Source organism: Eulemur rufifrons, chromosome 2 (assembly GCF_041146395.1).
Source record: "Eulemur rufifrons isolate Redbay chromosome 2, OSU_ERuf_1, whole genome shotgun sequence".
NCBI lineage: Eukaryota > Metazoa > Chordata > Mammalia > Primates > Lemuridae > Eulemur > Eulemur rufifrons.
The window spans coordinates 43,104,983-43,127,256 of record NC_090984.1 but is presented as its reverse complement, the minus strand read 5'-3'; the positions used below and the strand labels follow the sequence as shown (position 1 = coordinate 43,127,256).

The following is a 22,274-nucleotide window of genomic DNA, read 5'->3' as shown; positions in this document are numbered from 1 at the left end:
ACTCCACCTACTCTCTAAGCTGCCTTCTGAACTTAAAGATGCTTCTTACATGGGTTCCCTTCTTTCCTAGGATGCTATGTTTTCCATTTCAAACTCTTAGATATAGGGCCAGGCACATGGCTCATGCCTGTAATCCCAGCACTTCAGGATGTCAAGGTGGGATGATTGTTTGAGGCCAGGAGTTTGAGACCAGCCTGGGCAACATATTGAGACCTTACCTCTAAAAAAAAAAAAAAATGATTAAAGAAAATTAAACCACTTAGACATAGGGAATAGCAGGCAGTTTCCACATGGCCTCATCACTCTAGACCAAACAGATTACTAACTTTAACAAATCTTCCACTAAAAAAGCAAAAGCAAAATCCTGAAAGGAATGCAGGACTACTTTTCCAACCTCCACCTGCCTTTCCCCAGTATAACAAAAGTACTGCCTAAAGATTCCCCACTTGGGCACTCACTGGCAGCTTCCCAGACATCCACTGCTAAATTAGAGAGTGCTGGCAGGAGGATTTGGATAAGACAAATAACCTTACTAAGGGAAGTGGCTAAATTCTGGTTAGCTCCATTATTGCCTATCACTGATACTAAAAAGTAAATTAAAACTGATTTAAACTGGCTCAAGTTGTTTAGACAACTGCAATGTGGATGAGAAGACTTTTTGTAAATTCCCAGCATTCAGTCTTTTTTCTTCTTGACCAATAATTTTGTACCTGAATTGTGGAACTTTTGAGTTGGGTATCACCAGCAAAACCTACATTAAAATAACAGGTTGACAGAAACCTTTAAAGTTTATTCCAGTTTCTTGACCCAAGACTCAATTTCTCAGGCTTTAAACTTCGCCACTTAAAAAAAAAAAATGTGCTTTGGGCAAAAACAACATGATACACAATCTCTGCCAATAAGAATATAAAAAACAGGCTCATTTGATCATTTTTATTTTCGCAAGCAAAGACTGACATGGAGGCAAATACAGCCTTGAACATGTTGGCTCCCTCCTCCCTGGCCCCAAGGCTTATCCACTTCTGGCCTCATACCAAGGGTGTGGTTCTAGACAGGAACAGGCAGCAAGGCCAAGGGGTTCTGCCTGGGTTCTTGGAGGCCAAACCCCAATTCAGCCTTTCTCAAAGAGTGTGGTCCCAGTGATGTAAGCACTAAATACAGGACCCAGTCAAAACAAAATGGCGGGAACAAAGCCAAGCTACATTTTTTTAATCATCAGATGTGCTCAGCTTCCCTTTCTTAGCCCTGTTAGCATAAAACATGAGCTTCCGAATTTCTTTTCTACCTTTTTCCAAAAGGGGTGAACAGTTTCCTTTGAAGGGAGTACTGTATTCACCTCTGTATTCTCATAACCAGTTATACTGTCTACATAATAGAATCTTAATAAAGATTTGTTGAAGAGATGGACACAAAAAAAATTCACAAAAACAAATTGAAAATTGGTTTCAAGAGAGAGGTTAGGAGTGAGATGGGTATTAGAGCAGATCTAAGATGAAGGGGGAAAGTGGGTATATTTCTATGATAGTAATGATAAAGGGGGTTAGAAGACCAAACAGCCAAGCCACAGTGAGGGGCTTACGTTGGCCTAAGTCTAATGGGAGGCACATAGATCTGAGAACACTGAGAAAAGGTGGAGGCATTAAAGGACAATAGACACAATCAAAAATAGATCCTAGCCATAAGGCATAATAAGGACTAGGGGAAAACTCTCTTCCTCCTGTTGCTGGTTGTATTAGAGAATAGAAAGAGGCAGTAAACAGTTGGTTCGACAACTGTAGAGGAAATGGTTTAGGGAAAATAGCACTGTTTCTCACATAGTCATTTACTGAATACATGTTTAGAGCACAAAGTCATCTTTAATGAGAAATAACTCAACTGGGAAAAAAAATCATGTCAACAACAAAGTATAAATATAACCAAACTCGCTGGTCACATGTGTTTGCCCCTCTAGAGAAAAAAGACATGAAAGTTGATAGCAATTCATCCATATTACAATCACACAGAAATAAATGCCCTAGGCCCATACTGAACAAAAGCTACAAGATCTTATTCTTGACCTTTCTCAGTATTCTAAATTTAGTCAACTGAATTGCTGTCTAATTACCAACTTGATAGACTTCTCAAACTAAAGTATTTATGTCAAAGTGTAAATCTGTAGTTTATCATAAAAATGGAACTCAGTGCCCAGTTTCCTATGATTTTCCAGAGAAGTTGACTTCATTTCATTATTTGTATTATTATTAGCAATATTTCTTAATTATCTGCCCTGCAACTCTTCCACAAGACCAAATTATCCATTGAATAAGACATCACTATTGCTGTTCAAGAATTTCTCTAGCCAAGAGCTTCTTGGAATGTAGGAGATTGCCCAGTACTGTTTGCCCTGATGATTGTGACAAATATTTATTTTTTTCTTAGAAAGAAGAGTATCACCTTCCTATTTTCTAAAACCTCATTATTCTTCAACCATCAAGCCTCAGCCACCCCTCATTACCACCATAATGGCCATGTAAGCATGGCAATGAGGAGAGAAATTATTCTTCACATGTCTACATGGAATCTGTGTCTCATGCGTTAGCTGTGCTGTTGAGCTGTGCTCCTGTTCAGGTGAATGGGAAAGCTATCTGGTAAGTTAAAAAAAAGTCACCAGATGCTAAGCAAGTTGTTTTTTATTTTTTAACCAAAAAGAAAAGCTTATTTTTTCTGTGTTTTAATTACACACATGCTATTCTTTCGAAAGAACCACAAAATACACAAGGATTCCTGAATAAAGAGTCAACCTTTCCCTGGTTAAGAATTCAGTATTAACAGTCATACAAAATATGTAAACTTGTCATGAATTGCAAAAAACAGATCTCAGTCCAGTCAGTAACAATATGCAAAAGGTTCTTAAATGCATTTGGACAATTTACATCCGGGGCTTTCCCCAAGGCATAAGAATGTCTAGTTTATATAATAATAATTGACAAATATTTCCAGTTACTTATTTGTAAAAGCTTTCCAATTCCCATAAGACTTTAACATGAAAATCAAGGCACAATTTACTTTTATATTTGTTAAAATATTAGATCAAGTTATATATCTTGTCTTATAAAATTCAACAGATTGTATATCATTTTTTCTGATGTTTGAAATGTATAAAAATATTTATATGAGAACTTTTCAAATAAATGGATTTACCTACCAAAACCCAACTCTCTTGTGTGTGTGGGTCTCTATGTTTGGCCAACTCTTCTATAAATTCTTATTAGGGATCCTGACATTGAAAATCACCGAGAACTTTGCTACTTTTTAAAAATATGATGACATCATCCTAGTTCTGGGTGGACTTGGTCTCTGGTAATTAGTTTTGCACCTTTAGGTTTAGAATATTTTTAAAATTTATTTCTTACCCTGACCAGGAGCTAAGCTGTTGTGCTAAATTTCTCTAACTCTTCAATACTGTTTTTCCGCTTATAATTTAGAACCTGGAGTTTTTTGTCCTTTGTAGAATTTGCTAGCAATCCAGGGTTCATATTCTGACTCCTCCACTTAGTAGCCATATGAAATTGGGGAAGTTAATCAATTTATCTGGGTCTCAGATTCCTTATTGATGAATTGGCGCTAACAATAATCTCTTCCTTCAAGATCTGTAAAGATTTAATAAGATGATGTGTGCAATTAATTAGCACAGTGCCAGTACAAACATCATGTTTAGGGCCTAAGAATTTTAGAACCGTTACCTTCTTGAAGGCTCCTTTGGAGATAAGCCCTAGTTCAAGTGTTTTTTCTCCCTGGGATATAAGTTCTATGAATGCAATGCCTGGGTCTGACTTACTGACCACTGTATTCCCAGGAGTAGCAAATCTTTTGGCATTGTGTTAAATATACATTTGCTGAATGAATGAATGGGTGAGTACATGAATGAATGAAAGAGATAAACTTATGCAATGCCTAAGGAGGCCACCAGTAAAACACTGTCCTTGGGTATAGATGCAAAAGTAGAGAGGCAAGGAGACTTACAAGAGACATCTGATGCCCAAACCATCTCAGTTTTGACCCTACATGTCCCCAGTTTGGAGTTCCCAGTGGGGACTTCTTTAGGGATAGGAGTGGGAAAATCAGGTCTTTAGACACTTGGAAGATGTGAACTTATGATACAAGAACAGAAAACTGAAGCTTGGTGCTAGAGAAAGTATTTTGGCAAGTCTCAAAAGAAAAACCACAGAGTAACTAGAAGCAAAAATAATGCCATACCTACATTTGCCCAGAAGTCACAAGCCAAAAGATATACTTAGCACAGATAGAGCATGGAAAAGGTGTGCCTCACATATCTGTCTATCTATTACACTTTTCCAAAGCTAGGCAGGGCATTTCCAAATGTGCACAAGGCTGATATCATATGTCAATTTAAACTAAAGGATTTAATCAAAATATCTGGTTTTGATTCCCATGACTCAAGGAAGTCTTTTTCTAGTCACCAGAGGAAAACCTGAAATCTACTGATACGTCATTAGGACAAAGGTGAATAAAGAAGACAATAAACAGGGGGTAGGAAAAGGATGGTGAGTAAAAGGATCAAAAGTGCCTTGATAATACATGTAGAAAATTTTTGTAATTCTACATGCTTCATTTTGCATCTTGTCCTGAGGAGGTGCTTGGGAGTCTATTTATTACAGACTTACACTAATTAATGTGGAGAGAGTGATGAAAACAGAAGAAATAAAGAATGACAGAAAAAGAGACACTGAAGGTGGCGAGAATAACCAACATAAAGAGTGGAAGAAGAAGATGGGGAAAGAACAGTAAGAAAGCGTGCACAAAGGGAAGAAAGGCAAGAGGAGAATGGTGAAATAGGGCAGTCAGAGAACTACGTGTGGATAGTACATGATGTGTGAATGTGTGTGTGAGAGGCAGAGAGATTGAAATTGAAATGTGTAAACCACAGCTTGGAAAGAGGTGGACGGAGAAACAATTGAAGGCTACAGGAAAGCAAGGGCAATTGTGGGAAGGATTTAGAGTCTGTTAATTGTCCTAACTCTTTCAAAGACTTTTCTATACCACATGTTGCGTCACCCTGTGGGTCTTCAAATTTTGCTAACAGGGGAAATCTAATTTGTAGATTGTATCTAATTTATTTCCCCATAATCCATCTATTCATTCTTCAGATGCTTTCTTGGAAACAGGAAATCACATTTTAATAAGGATAAACCCATAAAACTCCATGTTGCCTTGAACTTTAAGGTAAATTAAAATGCAACCCAAGATTTAAGAATGAGAAAATAAATTCAGCAGAAACCTGGCTTTTAGCCCAGAAGTGTACCAGCCTCATGAATTTGGCATTACATGTTTTCTGAAAAGTGACCACAGTTTAAGTATACATAATAGAAAAGAGAATTCTGTGTTGCCCTTATTTGGGAAAACAGTTATACTTTGGGGATTTGGTGAGTTGCCTATTCTGTGTGAAGCAAATTCAGGTCACATCTAGTATAATAAGTACATATCCTGTCATTGACTTACATGGTCACAATTCTTGGAGGGAGTGGTAGAGACAGTTAGAGCTCAACAAATATTCATATTTTCTATTTTCCAGCCTCCTTTGCTAGCCAATGAAATACGAGAGGAAGAAGCAGTCAAGAGCCAGTGTGTCTCTTTCATCTCACCTTTCTCCTTTTCTATCTGTGCAAATCTCAGTCTGGGTACCATGGCTACAAGATGGAGAAGGCCACTCAACCCACATCAGAATATGACATGAGCAAAAACTAAATAAAAATAAATAAAGAAACCTTTACTGTGTTTATGCCACTAAGATTTCAGGGTTGTTTGTAACGGCATTATAGCATAGGCCATCTGGGCCAACATCTATGAAAAACAGGGAACTAAATAATTATAACAACCATTTTCTGCTTTCTGGTGGTTAAGAACACTAAAAATCATGAATTTCTACCTCCTCATAGATTGACAGAGGTATAAAAGTACAATTCTGCCAGGAAAGAAATGAGTAATAGTGAATTATATTTAGGTTGCCCTTTTAGGAGTCCATAAATATTCAATGAGGTATTTTAAGCAAGTATTTTGATTCATGAACACAATTGACTTTTCTTGGATTCACATAACAGTAAAATTTCATTGAAAAATTTACTTAGTAGAAAACGTGTAATTTGTTTTATGCTAATCAAAATATTTCTTAGACCATTCAGTTTCCTGGCTATTCCCCTCACTTAAATCTCAATTTTGAAGAATTTTTTTTTTTCTGTAAACATCTGTTACAACAACACTCATTTGAGATTAAAATATTAACAGAATCCAGACAGAGTTTACAAGCAAACACAAAGCACAGGCAATATAAGCTCTAAGATGTACAGTGAAGAAACTTTACACTATAGACTCGACTGTGCTTTAACCCATGGGATCATGCTAAGGCCCTTGCCCACATTCTCCTGTAGTGGACCCACCAAACAATGTTTTAGAAGATAGTCTCAAACTCATAAAGATTCATTAATAAATAAAGCCAATCTGTATGGAAATATTAACATTCAGGGCCAGACTTACAAGTGGGTAAAGCAAGACACCATCAAAGAGCAGCTGGAAGGCCTCAAAGAGTCTCCCTACCACCTGTCATGGCACCTAAAATCCTATCATCCTCTTCCCTTTGACTTTTGAAGGATTTTGTTTGTCTGTGGTCTTTAATCATACAACGCATACATCTCTAGAATGGACAATATCTAGAGGTCATTCTGTGAATACTTAAGAAGTATAACTTTAACAGAAAAGAACAAGACATAGCTAGAAAAGAACAGGCAAGGGAAACCATGCTGAGCAGCAGGGGACTGGGTCGAATGGTGTGACAATGGAGATGATAAAACCATGGTCTAAAATAAAGGGCAGCAGATGACCAACTGATTAATAAATCAGAACATTCTTCCTGAACACCTACCTACTATCCTTAAGACATTATGCCAGCCAGGCACTATGTGAGGTACAGAAATACATGAGGCAAGATGACTGTCTTCATGAAGTTTGTAGTCTAGTATTTGGTCTTTGTTATGGAGCCAGAAAATGGTTGGGTGGTTAGACCTAGAGCTAGAAATAGAAGTGTGGCCTATATTTCACCTCAGCAAGTCTACGTAGGGGTCCAGGGAGACCAAGGTCAGGCAAGGAGAGGGCATTATGGGATTGAAGGGAACGAGATCTAGAGAAGAGGAAACCAGGATGAAATAAATGACGAACCGATAAAGCCATCCTCCTCTTGGTAAATATTTTTACTCTTTAGCGTGAGAAGAGATTACAGGCTTTGATGCCTGGAGAATTTTATGTCCTTCCACCAAATAAAAAGAAACATAAATTGGTTCTCAGATAATTAGTTTGTTACATCACTTTTTGGTTTTGAGATTTTTGTTTGTTTGTTTGTCTGTTTAAAACACTTACCATCAAACCTTGCGAGTCTGCTAATATCTGCTCCAAGTTCTGAGGTAACTGATAGTGCATGGCGGACTTTAAGGTTTGTTTCCCTGTGAAATTAATGACATGACATGAATTTTCATATGGACCAGCCTAGCAGCATTTTACCAAAGCAATCGGGTGGGGACAGCATATGCAAAACCCAATTCAGAAGATCTAAGAAACCCTCCTTTGAATGTCAGTCACACTTCTCACACTGTCTGGTGAAAGTGGGTGGGGCTTCCCAGGCTCTTATGAGTTGGCATTCTACCCACAGCACATCTGCATAACAACACAGTAATCTGTTTTGCAGTTTGAAAGAACAGAGGACATAATAAATATGGTTTCATTCGAACCTACCCAGACATCACGCATGAGTTACAAAACACATCAAGAATAGGAACACAGTTGCCAAATAAAGGCCAATATCACTCCAGAGTCTACTATCTATGTGGTTTTATTTGCAAAAGATGGTCACAGCTAATTTCACAGTAGCTGAAATTTAAATGAGAAAAGGAATACAGCTTTCTTTTTCTTAGACAATCAAACCAAGAAACCCATAAGTCTAGAATAGACAACCAGACAAGCTCAGCAGGCCAAAGTGAGCTGGTCAACTTCTCATAGGTAGGACCACACATCCATTGGATAGATGGCTCTCTGGTATCCAAAAAAAGGCCAGCATTGCACATTCTATGGCCTTCACTCATATTTTGTGTTTAAGGGCTTGCCATCCCAGTTTTCTTACTGAGGTCAACATAATTCTCTTCTACTGTATCTAAGATCATCCGTCAGGGTTCTATCTTTTGTGGAAATGTTTAATATTGGATCCATTCAGTCAATGAATATTGATTGAGTACATACCATAGTCTCCCAGGATACTCAATGCTGCCCAGGAGGATTATTGTCCTCTTGAGGGAGACAAATGGTAAGTAAAAAAATCAAATATCACTGTGCAGAATTACATGCCAGCCCATTAAATAACTGAGTTTAGAGAGCCAAGAAGCAAGTAGCTGAGATAGCCTTCAATCCCACTGTCTATAAATGAGTTTCGAAATGGTATAGGAAAATAGGAATCCAATTGAAGGAATACCCACTGGTAAAACAGCTTTCTTCAGGAAACACTAAGTTGGATGTATCATTGAGTTAGCTTGTTTAAAAGTAATGTCAATCAAAATCTGTCAATTCCTAGGAGGCAGAGATGAGTAGGGATTGAGATGGTCAAGAAGCACTTCATAGACGAGGCAGAAATTGAGCTGGACTTAACGGACAAGACTGAGATAAATGGTGCAGAGGCTAAAGGACCAACATGTCCATCCCATTAAGCAACTGTCCAAATAATTGAAATGGTCAGTCCACAAGCTAGGTCAGATGGTCTGAGTTCTTATTGCTCCTCTATATCATATCATTCATCAAAGTTTGGCATATTTTGATTACTTCCTCAGGATTCTCTCCAATGTCTCACTTCCACTTTCAAATGTGAAAACTAAAAGGGGATGAATAGTTACATAGGCCTCACTGATACTTTAAGAAATATTTTAAGACTCCTGATTAATGCCTTCAGTGTCATGCCACATTCGTCCTTAACCTGAAGTTTATCTTGATAAACTTCAAAGTGATTTTCAGCAAAAGAAACAATACAGAAAGATCCTCTGCACTCTTTACTCAGTTTCTCCTAATGATAAAATCTTGCAAAACTGTAATTCAGTATCACAACCAGGATACTGACATTGACACAGTCAAGATACAGGACATTTCCATCACCACAAGGACACCTCAGGTTGCCCTTTATAGCCACACCCACTTCTCTGCCTCCCCCATCCCATTTTAACATCTGGCAACCAATAATCTGTTCTCCATTTCTATAATTTTGCCTTTTCAAGGTGTTTTATAAATGAATCATATAGTATATGACCTTTGGGATTGGCTACTCAGTATAATTCTCTAAAGATTCATCCAAGTTGTTCATGTATCAATAGTTCATTCCTTTTTATTGCTAAGTAGTAGATATGGATGCACCACACACAGTTAATTTAACCATTCACTTATTGAAGGCTATGTAGGTTGTTTTCAATTTGGGGGGTGTTATGAATAAAGCTGCCCTAATATTCATGTACAGGTTTTTGTGTAAACATAATTCTTCATTTCTTAGAAATAAATGCCCAGGAGAGAAGTTGTTGAGTTGTACTGTAGTTGCATGTCTAGTTTTGTCTTTAAGAAACTTCCAAACTGTTTTCCAAAGTAACTGTAGCATTTTACATTCCCACCAGCCATGTATGAATTACCCTGTTTCTCTACATCCTTGCCAGCATTTGGAGTTGTTATTATTTTTTATTTTAGCTATTCTGATAGGTCTGCACTGTGGTTTTTAATTTTAATTTTCCTAATGGCTAATAATGTTGAACATCTTTTCATGTGCTTATTTGTCATCTGTATATCCTCTTTGGTGAAATACCTGTTTATGTCATTTTCTCATTTTCTAATTGGGTTGTTTGGTTTTCTGCTGAATTTTGAGAGCTTTTAAAATATATTCAAGACACAAGTCCTTTCTCAGATAGATGGTTTGCAAATATTTTCTCCCAGTCTGTAGTTTACCTTTGCATCCTCTTACAGAGTCTTTTATAGAATGAAAATTTTTAATGAAGTCCAGTTTATCAAGCTTTCTTTTTAAGAGATCATGCTTTTTGTGTCAAGCCTAAAAACTCTTTGTCCCCAGATCTCAAAGATTTTCTCCTATGTTTTTTCCTAAAAGTTTTAGTTTTATGTTTTATATCTGAATTCAGTTTTCTTAATAGTTACAGGGTTATCCATATTATCTATTTTATATTGAGTGTATAGTTTGTGTTTTTTGAGAACCTAAGTTGTCAAATGTATGCATGTAGAGTTCTCTGTAGTATATATTTATTATGCTTCTGATGTCTTTAGGATCTCTAGTGAATTCCCCTGGTTCTTTCATGATGTTGCTAATTTGTGTCTTCTCTCTTTTTTCCTTTGTCAGTCTTCCTAGAAGTTTGTCAGTTGCATAGATGTTTTCAAAGAACTGGCTCTGTGTTGATGATTTTCTTCACTGTTTTTCTGTGTTTTCAAGTTTACTGACTTTAATCCTTTATCAACTCCTTACGTCTGCTTGCTTTGGGTTTATTTTGCTATTTTCTAGGTTCTTAAAAAGGAAGATTAGATTATTGATTTGCAACTTTTTCTCTTTTCTAGTGTATGCTTTTATTGCTATAAATTTTCCTCTCAGTATTGTTTTAGCTGTGTCTGAAACCATTCTGCTCAAACCAGGGGTAGGATCTCACATGCTGACCTCTATTAGAATAGCTCAATATAGCAATGATTTAGGGGGCACAGGTTAAAAGCCTGGGCTCCGGTGTCAGACTGCAGGTCTGAGTCATGGCTTCACCTTTAGATGTCTGGGGCAAATTACCTGGCCTTTCCAACCCTTGGTTTCATTGTCTGTACAATAGGGCTTAGACAGTACCCACATGAGGATCAAATGAAAAAGTCCATCTAGAGAACACACATATATCATTTCTTTAAAATATAAGCATTTGACAAACGTTTTTATGCCAGACAAATTAAATCCTCTGAAACAGAACTGTTATGTGGTATATAACTAAGTTCTAAATTAATATCAATGTTAAAACTGCATCGTATTCTGTTTCTCTCTTCTGTCTCTATGTCTTCATTTAACACAATTTCAAAATGTTGCCTTTTAAAGTAACATCAGTCCTTCCTTAAGGGAATCTTGATCTCCACCTCTCTCATTTTCCTAAAAAACATCACTTGAAATTAAAACTAACAAGAAAAGAAAAACTTCTAAGGAATCTCACTGGAGTCCCTGTGTAAAATTATTCATGTACACATATTTAGCTTACTGTTTCTGAAAGAAAAGTAAATTCAAGAGAAAAGACAGAGTTTTTAAAATAAATTTAAGAGAAAAGACAGTTTTCAAAATTATTACAATGTAATTAACAATGCATTTTGCAATTTAGACTCCTGTATGTCCAAAATAACAAACAAGGTTTAAGTCCTATTTCTAAAGACATTACTTTTAAATAAATTATAAACCAACCTAATTAATTATTCTAATGTTAATAACTTACCCATCAAGCTCAGCAGTTTCAATATAACAGAGACCATGTGGCTCACTACTTGATAGGAGAAGCAAATCAGCCTATTTTAAAAAATCATGACAAAAGAATACTTGAGACGGGAAGGTTGGTTCAAAGTCTTCTATGCTATATCACCTGTCCTCTACTAATGAGCCAATAGAACCTTAGACACAAAGTAAAGGAAGTGATATCTTGTTCTGCCTCCATGTCACATGGCCTGAACAAAACCCTCCCTCTCTTTGCCTGTCCCTACTTTATATTCCCTCCAGGGCCACCATGACATAAGCAAGGGAAGAAAATATCATATAAATAACTAGCCACTTGATTTAATTTTTTGAGAGAAATATATAAATTCTGTTTTCTTGCCTGGGTAATTACTAATGGAAAATATAAAACTCTCCCCAACAAATAATTGGAAATATTGATATGCACCCACTATAGTTACCTAGAATGATCAGTTAAGAGCAGGCAGCAGGGACAGGACATGGGGAAAAGACAGAAGGGAAGTAGGAAGAGGAAATTGAAACCAAAATAGAAAAAAAAAATCAGAGAGGCAAGGAAGTAAAAGAAAGAGAGAAAGATTTGTTTTTCTTTCAAGAAAAACAAAATAAAACAGTTAAATAGGAAAAAAGAAAAAGATTGTAGGGAATAAGGAACGGGAGAGATAAGATAAAGTCAGGGCTAAGCAAGAGAGCAAGACAGATCCAAAAAACTCATAAAAGATAGTAGAAACAATTCAGAGGCTGAGCAGTTTAGTTTTTTTCAGAGATAAACAGTTCTATTCTGCTGCCCATTTGAGCTTTGGAAATCACCTATCACAATTCAGCTTTAGAATTCTGGTAGCTTTCTATATTGGGAAACTGTTTATCCATTTTATTTCAAATTTCATTTTAAAATAAGTGTTGTTATTAAATCCTTCTGAAGGATTTGAATGTTTAAAAAGAATTAAATTTTAGCAATTTATTTTGAGACATTAGCCTAACAAACAATGCTCTAGCTATGTCTGAATGAACAATTGGCATTCCAAATCTGAAATTTTCTTACCCTGTTTTTTTAAAATGTTAGAATTGCTTTGTTCTCAAGCCCTAGAAGTTAAATTTAGAATAAATTCACTTACTTCATTGTCTCAAGCTTTTAAATTTCCAACTCAAAAACAGGCTGTGTATGTGTGTGTGTGTGTAGTTTTGTCTAAACTGGGATAAAACCAAGCAGGAAGAAAACTCACTGACAGCCCCTAAAGGAATAAACAGGTTTGCGTTATCAAGGCTCTTCAGCAACGCTAAATGCAAACAGAAGCTTGTCAAGGCAGAAATTTTCTGACTTGTCTCTCTGGGAACAGAGCAAACCCATAGGAAGAACGTGTCAAAAGTGTGTGTGCCACTCGACAGCCAGAAATTGTTCTTCTTGATTTTGAAGGGAAAAAAACTTTTGAAAATTCACCTTGATCTCGTTTCCCACATTTAAATTCCAACGCATAAAGGTATAAGGCACCACAGCAATGGAGCTTTAAAGCTCTGTAGGCCTATGTCTCTCTTCCCCTGAGCTTAAAAAGCTCATTTTAAATAAAATCCAGAATTCCCTAACTCTAATCTCTGTGATTAAAAATAGTTATGGCATATAGAGAAAGATACCTATCTGTACCTAGGGTTGCTCTTCTTGGAAACTGCATAGTAAGAAGGATCGGGTGTTTAATGCTGTCTAATACTGTGCTCAGCTGTGTTGACACTTACACTGCGGTAAACAAGGGAAGGAGTCCTTGCCCACGCTGGCTCAGAGCAGGCCACTGAGGCACCACCGCCCCCTGGTGGCTGGATGCTCTCCTGAGCACTGACCCAACTTCCCAGAGGCTGACCCCAGTGGGTTCTGGTCTAACTGCTCCTGCTCCTGGTACTCCCCCCTCCCCACCCCCCCCCCCACCCCCCGGGGCCTGGGACTCCTACTCTCCTACCTTCTGCCTTTCTCACCTCCTCTCATCTCCTCCATTGCCACCATTTTCTTTGATGTCCTCTGAAACTGCCTCCTGTTTTCCCACTCCCTTATCTCTGTCCTGCCCTCCCCTCACCCACTCTCCCTTCTCCCTGCCGCACTGCTGAGCAGCCTTGCTGTTCCCTTTTGCTAGCTTCTCCCTGCGAGGTTGTTTAATTCACTGTCATTGAGGAGGGAATGTGAAGGGACGGGACCAGCAGGACCAGCAGGACCAGCAGAATAAGAGGTCACAGTACTCATCGTCATGCAGCAGTCCGCCTCTTTTGTGGTGCACTCAGTAATAATTCTGAAAAGTAAAGGGCAAGAGAGCTGCAGCGACAGCCCTGATAAGTTCCTCAACACACTACTGCCAGGGGAGCCGGGCCAGGAGTGGAACAACACATGGGTCTTGCGGCCACCAGCCCCATGACTCTGGGAGCCTCAGATCAGGCCTCCTTAGGCTGCCCCCTCTGGCAAACCTCAGGGGACCCAATTCCTAGTTGATCCAGAAACTTGTGTTCCAGCTGTCGGTGTTAACGATACCAGTAGCTGATGTTCAGTGAGAGCTTACTATGCGTCCGGCACTGTCCTAAGAGCGTTACATGAAATATTTTATTTAACTCGCACAGAAATCCTTTAGTGTTGGTCCTGTTGTTGTGCCCACTTTACAGGTGAGCAAAGTAAGGCCCAGAGAGTCAGTAACTTGCTCGAGGACACACAGTTAGTCAGTAGGGGAGCCAGGATTTGAACACAGGAAGCCTGAGGAATAAACTACAGGGGATACTAAAATGAGTAAAAACCCCTTTGCTTCAAGGATTTCGTAATTTAGTAAAGGCAGACTATGATAAGGGTCTTATTAACAAAGGGCTATGAAAGGAGCTAGCAACATTGGGTTGGTAGCTAAGGAAGGGCATCATAGACGATTCTAGGTGCAGTGAAAAGCAGGTCCCCCAGGCAGAGGTACTAGCAGAAGTAAAGAAGAGGAACAGGAAAGTGTGACTATCTGAATTCACAGGTGGGCCAGGCAAACAGCCGTCCATTCCAACCAGAAGCACCTTCCACAGACCCCTATTTTTACTTTCTTCCATCAATTCTTGGTGCCGTTTCCCCTTGCTCTGCCAGGAGGGGCTCAGCTATGTCTCCCACGAGGGAAGTAGTGTTTTCCAGCACAACACTCCTTCCCCAGCTTCTACATAGACAACGGGCAGCCCAAGCAGCTGCTTCATGGAGACCTGAAGCAGAGATTCCCATCAGAGGAAGCATGTGAAGAATCCACTAAACATCTTCGAGTCCTCAGAGCCAAAGACGTTGTCCTTATATGTTTATTAGGCATAATTTATGTTTGTTAAAAAATTAAAGCAAAACCTCCAGTGATGATAACACCTTAAAGCTATACAATCTTTAAGGGTTTACAAAACACTCTCTCATAATTGTGTCATTTTATTCTCTCAGCAAGGCTGTGAGAAGTAACACTGTTCCCATTGCACGAATGAGGAACCTGGAGAGGTCATGTCCCACCCAGCAGTGAGGGAGGAATCGACTCCCCCACATCCACCAGATGAACTAAATTCACTTATGTGAAGTCCGTGGCCTTTGCAAAGTCACGGCGAGAGTATCGTCACATTGAATTGAGGAACCCAAGACTCCAAGAGATTTAACATCAGACTCAAGGACATACAGCTTAAGCTGCATACCTGGAACTAGAATTTAGAAATTCTAATCCAAAATGTATGCTGTTTCTTCAAGAGGCCCACTAATCACTGAAATACAACTATGAAAAACAGAAAGTGTTTTGCTTTGTTTTGTTTTGTTTTGCTTTATTTGCTGGTGTGCAAAAACCAAAACTATAATGGTGAAAGCATACTGAAATGGTCGCTCCATAATCTGATGGAAAGATAAACTTGAACACTTGGATCTCTTTTTATTTTTTAAGCCATTCTAACACATAAAGTTCTTCTTCATTATCAACAATACTATCTTTTCTTTTTTTTTCAGTTCAAAAATAAAAATGAAAATCCAAAATGCTTCATGAATTGAGTCAAAATCAGAATAAAATCCTAAAAATGAAAGTGTATAAGGTTATAGGCAACATTTTTATTTAAAATTTGCATTTCAGGTCCAACAAATGCATGTTGATTATCTACTAATATATACGAGATATATCATTGATTTGGGTTTTTCTAATTAAATTGATTTGAGAATAAGAAAGAGATGGTGATGAAGAGGAGGAGGGGGGAGAATAATAATGAATATCATAGAATTTATTCACAGACAGGTGGAAAAAAAATCCTTGCCTGCAAATTTCACCTTCACAAATTGGTAATTGCTTATAAACATTGGCCATTTACTTTTTTTAATGTCAAAAATAGTGTGTTATTCCTCCACACTTTAGCAATAAACTTTTTGTTCAATACAAAAGCTTAGAAAAATATTTTCTAAAAATCTTTCTCTAGAAATTCCCAACTTTCTACTGACATATACAACAGTAGATATATACCAGATATACAGGGGGAGAGAGAGACTTTATTTATAGCAATTAGGTTGAAACAAGTAACTCTGACTTGAAGCTATAAAACTTAAAATAACAAGGACAGCAATTAAACCACAAAAATGGCCTCTCTGGAAGCAGGTCCAAGAATTAGGCACTGAAAAGGAGTAGATGAGATGCCCTGATAGGTCAAGGAAGTGTGAAAGCCCACCCCTGGTTAGGCCTAAAGTTTGGGTCAAGTTAATCTTTCTGGCCCTATCAGTTCTGAGAGGTGAAATTTTTGATTCCTACACCACAAGAATGCTTTAGTTTTAAAAGAAAAATGTTACTGTCTCAAAAACCTGAAAGATGAATGCTTTTTTGTGGAGGAGGAAGGGAGAATTTTTTCAAACAAGCTAAACAGCTAAATTGTCATAATGTTCAAATATGCTCATGTCCAGTAAGGTTTTTATTTCTATCACTAGCTAAGAAAAGCAAAACAAAACAAGAGCACTGCTGTTGAGTAAAGGAGAAAGGCACATTGGATTCCAAGGTCCAGGCTCTGGTGGTATCAAGAACTCTGCAGTGTGTTTTTCTAACAGGAGTTTACTTGGTTCTTCTAATGCAAGTCAATCTCATTGTGATATTGGAAGTATACTCTGCCTTTTTTTCCCAGTTACAAAATAAAACTAGGAGCTCTGGAAATTCAGCCCAAAACTGTTCCTGAATTAAAAAAAAAAAAAAAAAAATCCAGAGCAATGGAGGTTCCTTATGTGGAAAACAAAAGTAACTTCTGAATATGCCAGCGAACCGGCAATCTCAGGCAAGTTCCTTTCCTTGCTTAAAATTTACTGATACACTGACATAAATCAAGTTGCAAATACTAAGTTGGAATGGCTAGAGGTTATGCATCTCAATTGTTGCAACATTCTCTGATCACTTGACTTGCAGCATCCAAGCCTGCATCCCCTAACTCTGGAAGCCCAGCCTCAAGGCAACGAGGGTGACTGTTCTAATAGAGTCAGGAAGAGTAGGTGATGGCGGTCAGGAGTGGGGGCTCTGGAGCCAGATTGCATGAATTGAACTCCTGAATCTCCCACTGGCAAGCTATTTGATAACACTGTGCTTCTGTTTTCTTATCTGTAAAATGGGAACAATACGGTAGTACATAACCTGCCCTCATTGGGCTAATGTGAGGATTAAATGAGTTAATTCATGTAAAATGCTTATAATATTGTCTGGCATGTGGCACGTAGTCAATAAATGCTAGCTATTATTGTCATTATCTCAATGACCCAGTTTCCCAAAAATCTACTTCAGTCTCTTTCAGAGACCCCTAAATGTTGTTCCTCAAATAGAAGCTTTCTGACAGCCCCTGCTGGCTGATACCAGAGAATGGGGAGGTTTATCAATACTCCTAAATGACTACAACAGTTCACCTATAAAAACATTTGCTTGTTCTTGAAAATGGTTCTGTAGGTGCTGAGTAGCTAGACATGGAAAAACTTTGAAAAAAATTACCTAATCAAGAGGCACTGCAGTTTGGGGATTTAGAGAACTCCCATCCTTGCTTATCCAAAGATTAAACCAACAGAACTATAGTTGTAGGAGTCAGAGAACAATGGATCTTTTTATTGATAAAGACCAGGCTTTAGGTCTGAAGGCCAAATGAGCTTGCTTATACTTCGCCCCTGTTAGACAGACTCATGGAGCCATAGACATTGGAAACTCTAAACAGCCCCAGCCCCTACATGGGAATTGGCTCCCGTAAAATTGAAGACATGGAACAACAGAGCAGAATGTATTCTCTGCACACAGAGCCCAAAAGGAACAGGAAAGAAGGAGCCACTACCTGCCCCCAAACCCACCAATCAGAGACGCCACTCCTAGGAGAGGGGAGCAAGCAAGGGGGTGAGAGACATTTAGAGTGTTATTTTGATGCTTTCCCTCCAAATAAAAATGGAAGGAGCAGGAACTAGAGAAGACAAGAAAATAAGCATTCTCACTCCATCATGTAACCACAATAAAAGGCCACATCTGTGCTATCTAATATAGTACGCACAAGTCACATGTAGCTATTTAAATCTAAATTATTAAAATTCAAAATTCAGTTCCTCAGTTGCACCAGCCACATTTCAAGTGTTCAGTTGCCACAAGGGATGACTGGCTGTCACATTGGACAGCACAAATATAGAATATTTCCTTCATTCCAAAAAGTTCTATTGGACAGCACTGGGACACCTGGATCACTGACTTCAGGGGGACTTATGTAAATGTGTGATTCATTTTTAAACCAATGCTAATGATGCACTCATGGAACTGGTTTCCTTCTACCTGATACTTGTACTTGTACTTGCTTTCTGTGTCTCATTTCACAGAGGCTTTTGCAATAGCAAGCGAGCATACATACTATTAATATAGTAGAAAATATAACCATTAATAAAATAAAAAGAAAGACCAAGGGAAATGCAAATTAGAATATCAAGGCTAGAGGGCAAGTTGGAGCACAGATAGGCTGGCCATAAAGTGTCATAGAGTTATAAGATTTGAGACATGGATTTGACTCCTGCTTTTTCTGGACTCACCCCTAAGAATTTGATGAATGAACACACTATAGTGTTAATAAACAAGTGAGTCCAGTCTGATATTCACCCTTGTTAGAGGCTATCCATAGAACTCACAAGGCACTTTGTTTTTATGGAATATCTGAAGTAGAAATATACCTAGCATTGCCCCTAGACTATTCAGTTCCAAATAAAATGATAAATATGTGGCATATTTCAGTTTAGGCCAATTCCTCTATAAGCTAGCACCATTTGGCTAAAGTAGTTCCCCCCAAAATTTGAATGCACACATCTTAGAATTCCACATAAGCTTTAAAAAAAAATGTTAAGGTTATCCACTTAGGAGCACTTTAACTCTTTAATTGTAATAATTTTGATTGGAAATAGAACTCAAATGAGTTATATGGGGCCCTTTTTACTTAAACAAAGAATCTTGAATATATGTGATCTTTACTTAATCAGGACATACAGATCTGTTTATGGGTACCCTGTTGATCCAAAACACCTTGAATTTTAAAAATTTATATCCACTTTTCATTGTTTTCTATTTTCTTTCTTATAAAAGATTGACATCTATTTATCCCACCAACATTTACTGAATGCCCCCTGTGATACAACATGGCACTAGGTACTGAAGACCAGGCAAATCAATATGCACTTTGCCTTCAAGAATCTTGTAGTCCAGGTCAGCTTAGACCAAGAATCACAGCATGGAAGGGATCTTTTCAATCCTATAGTAATCTAGCACCTTGACTTGACACATGGAGACACAAAGGCAAAGAAGATAAAGTGTTTACTGCCACTGAAGGAATGAAGCAAAGACTCAGTTCTCACCCAGCTCCCTCTGCAGTGCTCTTACACTGTATCTGCCTTGATTCCACCTACAGGGTATGGTCTTCTAACAGACACCACCTTTTAGGGTATTGATCCTAGTCTTTAATGAGCTAAAAAGTAAGCCAGAAAGCTAATTTAAATTGTGTCCAAAAATAAAGTAAATAGATTGTGAGAACTTGGCAAACTGTCCTACATATAAGGAGCCCAAGCTAGAGTAGACGTCGAGACATCTGTTTTGGCTGCCCAAACACCTTTTGCTTATTTTTGGTTCCCAGCTAGTTTCCAAAGCATTCAGGTTACCAGAGAAATATGCACTGCTCTACTTGAAGTGTAAACTCTTTTGTGAATGAACTGTCCACTGAGTGGTCTTCTTAGCATGGGCTGTTCCAGAAAATTCAGTATACACAGATGGGGCATTAATGAAAGAAGACTTTCCGAAGGTGAATGTTCAGGAGTCTTAACTGGGTTGTTGTTCTTGTAAATAGACCTTGGGGCCATATTTTTCCCTTATGGTAAAATGTCTCAAATTTAATGATGCATACAACTTTATATGCAAAATTTCACTCAACACAAAAATGTTCATAAATAATCTAATATATATTTGACATAAACATTGTAATAATTTGAATTTTTAATCTCTGATCTAGATAGTTTTCATCACCCTAAATTTAATTTGAACTAGAGAGAGTTGCACATATATTTTAGTGATTGGACTGATCCCTTGAATTTTATTAAGGAAATTGTAATATAAGCAGCTTGAGAATGTAAATTATAGTGCATTTGATACAAAGTAAGACCTCATTAATTAACATGTTATTAATTCAGTACAATCAATAAACATTTTGTGATTATTCAGGAAGGAGCATACCTTTTCTCTTTCTCTAGCCTATGTTTTCTTCAAAGATACTGCAAATTAACAATACTAATCATGATATTAAAAGTTCTAATCACAAAATATGTGAGAACAAACTGCAAATTAATAATACTAATAGTACTAATCACAAAATATGTGAGAACAAAGTGCTTTTAAAGTACTCAGAAGCACTTTAAAAACTCACTTACATAAAATGATTAACATTCTAATTTAAAATCTTTTGTACCTGTTAATTTAAAAGCTCCCTAAGGAAATAGACAAGGTGATAATCACTCGGCCTTATCTGAGTTACCAAGTTATTGATGTAATAAATCAATGTCTTTTAAAACATTTTATAATTGAGACTTTTTACTAATACATACTGGTATTCTCTTCTTAATTACTCTGGATTAGTACAGATTTACTAAATTTGCAAATATAAATACTTCCATGTATGCTATTTTAATCTGAGATAAATTCTTTAAACAATATTGAATACTCACAGCAACAAATTGGTTATTTTCTAATTTAATGATGTCTCCCACTTTGACATTCATCCATTTTTCATTCTGCAGCCTAAGAACAAAAACAAGATTAATTTTTTCAAGAATGGAATAGTCAAGGGAATGTATTCACAATGTGGCATCATATAATAGAGGAAACAGATAGGACTTTCCTAGAATGCTAAATACAAAGGGGCCTTACATAACTAAATTCCTTACCTGAGCAATGTGGGAACAAAGGCCCGGAAAGGTTAAATGATTTGCCCAAGGATACCCAGTGAGTTAGTGGTACCCCTGGGCTGAACTCAAGATGCCTAACTCTTGGAGAAGTGTTTTTTCTGCCACCTCATGGTGCCAGCTTTATACAGCAGCTAGGAAATCTCAATCAATTCAGTCACTCTTTTCAAACTCTTTATTAATAAATACAGAAACATCACGGTCTTTAACTGGAGGCAAAAAGTGAAGGATGAGATAGATATTTGCAAGGGAAAGTGGTCCAGGGAAATAGTTAAAACGTAAGAGAAAAAAAATTTAAATTTGGAAAGGATAAGAACAACATGGGTGATAAAAGAATGAGAAAGACCACCTACAAACCAGCGCTGAGAAGGAAGGACAGGTTTGGTGGCATTCTAACAGGATAGTACCAGCAGCTCAGAATAGAGAGCAACTCAACCAACATGCTGCTGCTTTCTGTGAGGCTCTTGTACATAACGGAGCCCCAAGACCACCCTTAACCAAGTTCAAAGGGGTTGGTTCATGATGAACAGCTATTGTGTCCATTGGATCTGGCCCTTGGTGACAAGTTAGTCAGGGCTGCCCAAAACCAGACAGGCCTCTGGAAATAGACCACCTGTGGCAGTATACCATGATGCTAATCATCCCTGCTGAAATTCCCTGAAATGTAAACCAGCTTTACTTTCCTAGTTGGAAGCCTTCATCACACTTCCTTCTGAGAGATTCTTTTACAAGAGAAAAGGCTGGGATGAGTAAAGCAGGTTTCCCCAACAAGTTCAGGTGGGCAGCTTGATTCCATTGTGCAGCTTTTAAAAAATAATCTAATTTACTTGTTTTATAGGCTGGAAAACAGTTTTAAATATTTATACAACTGTGAAATATGCCTCACACTATCAACTCTGCTGGATCATTTGGCTTAAACACTCAAAAAAATTTTCTTTAATACGAATCCAAGTACATGTTGTTCTGGAAAATTTTCAATTGCAGCATTTTCATCTCTAGCCAGAATTCAATCATTTTTCCAATGCCATACTTTTCTGCACTTTATCTAGTTTGACGACAATGGGAGAACCTAGGAAGCCTTCTAAATCTCATTTTATTTATTTTTACAGGTATGGATTATGTGCTGGTTTATTTCTGGGGATACCACATTTGGACATTTCTCAGCAAACGGGATCTTATCAAAAATAGACGTGAATGGATGGAAAAAGATATCATGTCTTCATTTATGGAAATCACACTGCTACTGAATGGCTCTGAAGTCTCTATTGACAGTATGATCTTCTTTAGCAAAAAGTCAAGATGATACTAAGTTTCATTTCC

General features: G+C 37.7%; 1 protein-coding gene across 1 annotated transcript in view; it reads right to left on the bottom strand.

Annotated features, from left to right (window-relative positions):
* The window catches only part of ATP8B4 (ATPase phospholipid transporting 8B4 (putative)), a 230,142-nt gene that overhangs the window by 99,877 nt on the left and 107,991 nt on the right, over positions 1 to 22,274 (bottom strand). Inside the window, exons 10-12 of the mRNA XM_069492140.1 lie at positions 20,718 to 20,790; positions 11,523 to 11,593; positions 7,408 to 7,490 (exon numbers count right to left, since the gene is read on the bottom strand). Of these exons, the coding sequence (XP_069348241.1) occupies positions 7,408 to 7,490; positions 11,523 to 11,593; positions 20,718 to 20,790 (227 nt within the window). The remainder of the gene's footprint in view (positions 1 to 7,407; positions 7,491 to 11,522; positions 11,594 to 20,717; positions 20,791 to 22,274) is intronic.